This window comes from Squalius cephalus (genome assembly GCF_949319135.1).
Source record: "Squalius cephalus genome assembly, chromosome: 9".
Taxonomy (NCBI): domain Eukaryota; kingdom Metazoa; phylum Chordata; class Actinopteri; order Cypriniformes; family Leuciscidae; genus Squalius; species Squalius cephalus.
The window spans coordinates 4,033,354-4,040,853 of record NC_137130.1 but is presented as its reverse complement, the minus strand read 5'-3'; the positions used below and the strand labels follow the sequence as shown (position 1 = coordinate 4,040,853).

General features: G+C 39.0%; 1 protein-coding gene across 3 annotated transcripts in view; it reads right to left on the bottom strand.

Moving 5' to 3' along the window:
- Positions 1-7,500, bottom strand: part of slc4a10b (solute carrier family 4 member 10b) — an 80,805-nt gene that overhangs the window by 59,550 nt on the left and 13,755 nt on the right. The window contains exon 1 of one of the 3 annotated variants that reach the window (XM_079881938.1): positions 7,447-7,500. This exon is cut by the window's right edge and continues 219 nt beyond it. The exons of the other annotated variants lie outside the window; for them this stretch is intronic. Within the exon in view, the coding sequence (XP_079738064.1) occupies positions 7,447-7,500 (54 nt within the window). The remainder of the gene's footprint in view (positions 1-7,446) is intronic. 3 annotated transcript variants of the gene reach the window in all.

Sequence of the window (7,500 nt, the reverse complement as noted above, 5' to 3'; positions counted from 1 at the left end):
ATGATTGTATATTATCTGTAACTGCTGCCTAAAATGTTCACTACGTCGGTTTAACTGAATACAGATGTTAACTGTCCACATAACATAACATCTCCCAAAATACGGGAGATCTGATCTGGATGTCAGAGGCAGGCATTAATTGCGCATATATTAACATAAATAAATACATAATCTCTGTATTACATACATAATACATTACATACATAGTCTCCAATGCCATCTCTCTCATGTTCATCCATCCTCGGGATGCTGCTGTTAAAAATACGGGAGAAAACGGGATAAACGGGATGATAGCGGGATAGCAAGATAAAATCCCGGGAAAAACGGGAGGGTTGACAGGTATGCATAACATATTGTAGCTGTAAACCACTGCCATATGGATATTGCTTTGATACTGCATTTTCTGTAAAGCTGCTTTGAAACAATGTGTATTGTGAATTGAATTCAGTTTGTTCCGAAACATTTTTTACTGTGGTCAACATTATTTAAAGAGACGTTTGTGTGTTTTTCCTTCAACATAAATTACAGATAAACTCAAACAATTAATCATGACATTATTTATTATTAACTATATGTTTGATTTTATTTCAATAATCATATTTTCAAAATGAATGCAATGAAAATGCTTAGAATCAGCATTAATCTGTTAATTGTGTAAACAATTACATTTAATCAGTTTAAAAGTGTGAACAAGGTTAAAATATGAATAGATGAGGAAAAAGCCAGATTAAATTAGTTAAAATGTAATAAGATTTATTTATAATAATATACAGTATAATGTATTTAATATATCTGGTTATTGTGTATTTAAAACACATTTATGTATGACAAATATGCATCACATTAAGTTTATTATTTTATGTTTAAACTGTGTAATCCATTTGGATTGACATGTTAAACACAACTAAAATATAGATATTAAATTCAGATCTAAATAACTTTGTGTAGTGATTCTTCAAATATGAATTTTGAAACTGTTGTGTGCTTTAAAAAAAATTGTGGTTGTGGATGCAATGGCATCTTGTAGCTTATTGCTTTATTAAACACTATAAATAATTCCCTAAGCTTGTAAATACAAAGTTTTGATTTCATTAAAATAGGATAAGTTTCATCTCGGTTACATCCTTCAGGGATGTATCCTTCAGGGATGTAACCGTCCTTAACAATGGGTTACCAATTGTAACCAAGACGTTCCCTATCAGTCACATGTTACACAGAGTGTATCTGTCACTGTTGTTCCGTGATAACCCATACAGTGAGATAATTGGATAACACTGGGAAAGCGTGCCCTTACTGTTAGGAAGGAGAACGCTGCGGAATGTGGAGATTTACATATGGACTAACCCGAAGGTTGTACTGAATATGAAATACTGGGTGACTTAGCCCAAGGGAAAGACACGGGCTTCCGTTTAGGAGCAGCCGTGGAAGAAATACACATATGGGACCCAGCCTAGACCCGGTTCTTAAGGATTCAACGGATAAAGGCCTGGCGCCGGATGCTCTGCCACGTCTGGGCCGAGGGTGTTGGAGGACTCAACAGATTACTCACACTGGAGTAATAAGGGTGCACAGTAGGGTGCAGCGGGCCTCTCAGTGCTTCTACCCGCTTAGGGTGAGAACACGGGAGGAGACCGGCTCTACACGTAGGCTATAATATCTAGCGAACATGTTATGTGTCGCCCAGCCCGCAGCTCTACAGATAGCTGTTGGTAAGGAGCCACCTGTCAGCGCCAAATGGCAACCTCCCTGTCTCTCTCTTGAAACCAACACGGAAGTGAATTAAATGGAAATTCATCGACTGGCCGCTTGAGGCTGGCTGCAAAAGTGAGTCAAATCTGTATCTCCCCCATGTTGAAATGCCCAACTTTACAGCAGAAAAAAACATGTTTACAGCCTGGAGCAAAAAGTGGCTTTGGTCAATACAGCTAATGTTGCCCTTCATGACAATGGTGAGGGGGGTGAATTTTTTTATAACTCATCCGTTTAAATTATATTAAGCCTTAAAGTTCTGCATAATTAAGGGTGTGTCCACTTTTGAGTGACAGGTGGATTCCCACTGCTGTGGTCATTAGTCATCATTAGCCGTTTGTCTGCTGTCTGTTAGCCGTCACGTTACCTCAGCTCATTGTCTGAGTGTAAAAATAAATAAATTCGGGAGTGACGCGCCCACTTTAGGCTTCAAAAAACGGTCTTCAGAAACCTACGGGTGATGTCACAAACACTAAGTCTATATTTTTTTACAGTCTATGGTCAGCACCCAGGAGGATGCAACGCCTCTCGTGGAGTGAGCATGCAACCTGAGCGGGCAGGGCACGCCTTGAGCTTGGTAAGCCAAGGCGATGGCATCCACTATCCAGTGGGCCATCCTCTGCTTGGAGACAACCTTTCCCTTCTGCTGGCCTCCGTAACAGACGAAGAGCTGGTCTGAGTTCCTGAGGCTTTGAGTTCTGTCCACGTACAGTCGCAGAGCGCAGACGGGACAGAGCAAAGCCAGGGCTGGGTCTGCCTCCTCCAGGGGCAGCGCTTGCAGGTTCACCACCTGATCTCTGAAGGGAGTGGTAGGAAGCTTGGGCACATAGCCAGGCCGGGGTCTCAGTACAACATGGTTGTCACCCGGCCCGAACTCTAGGCTAGATTCGTCGATCGAAAATGTCTGCAGATCCCCTATCCTCTAGATAGAGGCCAGTGCAATCAGCAGCAAAGTCTTCATGGACAGAAGCTTTAAGTCTCCTGACTGCAAGGGCTTAAAGGGAGCATCCTGAAGAGCTCGAACACCAGGGAAAGGTCCCAAGAGGGTATGAAGGGGGGTCGAGGAGGGTTAACCTGACGACCAGGTCGTGCTTTCCTACTGTTTTGCCATCTATGTGGTCGTGATATACTGAAATAGCAGCAGCATGTACTTTGAGTGTGGAAGGAGACAGCCTTCGCTCCAGCCCTTGAAAAGAAGGAAAGCACGGACCCTATCGAACATCTTTGGGGGTCCTCTCGGCGAGAAGAACACCACTCGACAAACAGGTTCCCCTTCAAGGCGTACGCACGTCTCGTGGACGGCATCCATGCAGAAGTGACGTCCGTCGAGAGTGACCGACTGATAGGGAACAGATATTCTAATCAGGTCTAATCTCTTTATCCTGAATCCTCACTTCTTATGACCAAACACCACATGCTTTCCTTCTGTGTGATGAACTACACACATCCTACATCCTTCACACACACACACACACACACACTCACACTCACACTCACACTCACACTCACACTCTCTCTCTCACACACACATTATGAGAAAAAAGTGTTTTTTGACCTTGGATGTAAACCTGTTATACCCAACAAAATAAGAAACCTTTAAAATAGCATGGGGCACTATCTTTAAAAAAATAAAAACCTACTGACTCCAAACTGTTGATTGGAAGTGTGTCTAAGACAAAGTAGAAACTCTTAATACTCCTGAGCTTTTAAAGAACAATAAAATGTGTGTGTTTCGCAAAGCTGGCCAGTGTGTGACAGCTATATATAGCAGCTCTATATGTCCTGCATCCTGAGATGGACTGACCGCTCCAAGTGCTTTCCTGTCCGATCAATAAACAGTGCAGTTTCCATGTAACGGACCCAATCCTTCAGGATGCCTGAACATTCAGATCGATGCGCTGCAAAGTCATGCTTACAAGACACCAGGCGTTTAAAACTGCACGAAAAAGCGAAAGAATCTGTGATTGCCCAGTTAGCATGTCGGTCAGACAGACGTTTCAGTTCTTGGCCAGATGAAGACAGATAATCAAGACTCTGGCAACAGAAGGATAAGATAAGTCACCATCTTATTCCTCATCACTATTCTCCTGTGGATCAGAGAGGATCCAGCTGGCTGAAAGAGACTGCTTTGGTATAATTTTAGCAAGCAGACGAATCTGAAAAATAACACTTGAATAATTACAGCTCCTGTTTTCTCAGAATACAGGTCCATTATTCCTGAATATAATCTCGCTTTTGTGGAAATGCCCAAAGGAAAAAGAACTTTGGATTTTCCCCCCCAAATAACAAAAAAGCAATCAGCTTAATTTTAATGCTTGTTTACAAAAAAATGGACACAAAGTGACATGAAATCCTCTTAGTCTTTTGTGCACTTAAACCTTGCGAAAGGATAAACTCAGAGAAGATGGAAAGTTTCGAGTAACATGCAACACTGACCTGCCAAAACACAGCACAGGACTTTATTACTGTCCCAAAGCATGCTGGGATGCAGAGACCTATAGTGGCATTCTATAGGGTGGACGTTTATATTATATTATAGAAACACAACATCATTAGTGACTGATTTTAATCACCCTACGTACTCAGCAACCAAATTTTAGATGATTTCAATGGAGTTTAGATTTTGATAATGGCTCAATACTCTAAGAATATGATTTTAAAAAAATGCTCAGTCCATCTAAATATTGGATAAATATTCTGCTTTTAACTATACTGAACTATAGATTGAAGTACTATTGATGCTTTTTGGCAATGAATTAATAAAAAGCATGTCTATAATCAACATATTTTGTTTGCAATGAATTACGGGATAGCCTTCTCCACAATAGATGCATACAATGTTGAGTTACAATTTGGCATTTTGAATCTTAGACGATCTATGCTCTAAAGGGACAGTTCACTCAAAAATTTAAATTCGGTAATCATTTACCGAAGGTTGTCCCAAACAATTATGAATTTCTTAATTCTGCTGAACACAAAATATATTTTGCAGGATGTTTGTTACCAAACAGTTGATTGACCCCATTGACTTCCATAGTATTTTTCTTTTCCCTGTTTGCTTACCCATAAAAAAATCTTCTTTTGTGTTCAGAAATTCATACAGGTTTGGAACAAATTGAGGGTGAATAAATTTGCCATTGCAATTTATTAGGTGAACAATCCCTTTAGCTATCAGGAACACATCTGTGATGCAATCAAATTTACATTTATTCATTTAGCAGAAGCTTTTATCCAAAGCGACTATATAAAACGTAGCCAATATAGACAATAAATGCCCTGAGTAAAGGACACAGGTGCCTGCAACTGCAATGCATCATGGGTTAAAAATATTTTCCAACCTGATAAAAGCTATTTTGGAAAAATTCTGTTTTTCAGTGGAAGTCAATGGGGTCCAATGTCGTTTAGTCCCCAACATTCTTCAAAACATGTTCCACAAAATAAGAATGCATAACTGAGTAAATGATATTTTCATTTCTGGGTGAAGTATCTCTTTAAAGCAGCATGAGGTCAGTCAGAGAGGCGAGAGATTAGCGAGCGTCCCGTGATGATTCGCATTGATTTAATTGGATGAAGCAGATAATCATATTGAGCATCCTGAAAGTGGCAGATGGAGGAGAATATCACCATCAGCTGCAGCAGAACAAATCCATACAGGGCCGTTCAGTGCAGTAAACGCTGTAACTGCACACAGATGAGCTCTTTTACTACGTCAAATCAATTATATCAATACACATTGTTTCAAAACAGCTTTACAGAAATGTTGATGCTTATAATATCTTAATATCTCCATGCTTTGAGATTTGCTTTAGTATATTTTGTTTAATGCGAGTATACAATATGTATGGTACTTTATAGATAATATAATTACAATTTTGCTATGTTATAAACAATCACATTTGCTATATATTATGCATGACGTGAGTGTACTGTATGTATCCAGGTGGTTAGATATACTTGCAGTAGTTGTATAACTCGTTATCAATTATTAATTTGTTAATTCATTCTGTGAATATGCATATAATACTTAAATATATAGCTGTTTGACATGAGATACACAGTCAAGACAAAACCTTCTGTTCCAAAAGCTGCCATGCTTTCTTCTGATCACCATCATCCATCCTGCTCTTCAGGAACCACAATGCATTGTGACAAGCTTTTAGATAATATATCGAAATATCGCAAATGTATATATCGCGATATGCATATCGCAACGGTTTGCAATAACTGGGGTCATGAACAAAAGACAAAGAGAAAATCACTCACTGCTCTTGGCTGAATAACTTTTGTAGCTTTAATAAGAATCAGTATACATTTAATTCATACAGTGAAAACTAAGTGTTTTATTTTTACATTTGATTATTCAGTTTCTGTTGTTTAATAAACCTAATGTAGGATAACCTGAACCCCTAAACCCCACTGATGTTAAAATAGCACTTCTTATGCTACAGTAAAACACTGATGTTCACTTTCAGAAGCTGTAGGGATTTTTATTCTCACAAAAAGAATGTGAAACACGTACAGTATGTAGGTTATATCATTTTATATATATATTTTAAAGATAATTTAAGTTTACTTTACACACTTTTTAAGCATTATCGTATCGCATATCGAATATCACATTATTTAATGAGTTATCACATATCGCATTTTTCTTCAATATCGTGCAGCCCTACTTTTAGATATGCAAGACTGATTTTTGCTGCGTCCGAAAGCTTAAAAATGCTGCCTTCGGAGGGTGCAACAAGTCAACAAGAGGATGCCTACGCTTTCAGATGCAGCCGTTGTGTGTCTGATGCCAAAATATGTGCAAGTATGCAATAATATCAGCATTGCTAAAATGGGGCGCTATACTGAATTTGAACTATTTTCTTCAGACAGATCTATACTAATGTCAAGCCAAAAATAAAGTTGAACAGAATCTTGCTAGAGCATGTTAGTTAAACTGCCGTTAAATATGTTTATAGCTGGCTGAATAAATAACACATCTGATTTAATGGCAATCTGAATATCTGAAGGTAAAGTAAAAAAATATATATATTTGAACTAAACTATCGATCAGACGACAGAAGGCATGTAGTAGATTGTGTGCAACAGTTTTTACCAGCAAAGTTATGATCATGTTGATCATTCAGAGGCCTTTGTGTATCAAATATGATTCAGTAGGCTTTTTAGGTTTAGGACATTTTGGAGCACGTCCAGAACGCACCTATAATGCATGATAATGTTGTCTAGGTAGGATCAAGTGTGTCTTTACAATTGAGAATGTGAAGCAAGTGCAACTAATAATCACATTCATTAAACTAGTCCTGGAAAGAAAGCGAGGGATGAAGTGTCAGAGACGTGTGCTGGACTCATGGGAGGTCATCTGCAGAACGCTAACCAGCTTCTTACTGTAACGACAGGCTTTTAGCGCCCCTCCTTTACACCACTAACCCTCTGATCAATGACATTCAGCCTGCAGAAAACACTGCATTACACACACACACACACAACTCTCTAGTGCACTACTGCACACTGTCAACAGTGCAGATGCACACAATAAATAAAGCAGTTTTAACACTCTAAAGTGTATGCTTAATGCATATTACCTGACAATATCACTTCAATAACAGAACCAAGGCCACTAATTTACTTAATCTTAGAACTTTTGCATGCAGAAGATGCTGAACTACAGTAAAACAAGCATCCCGGTCATACCTGAGAGTCCAGTCGGCTGTAAAGGTCCAAATTCTGCATATCCCTGGGCTTTCT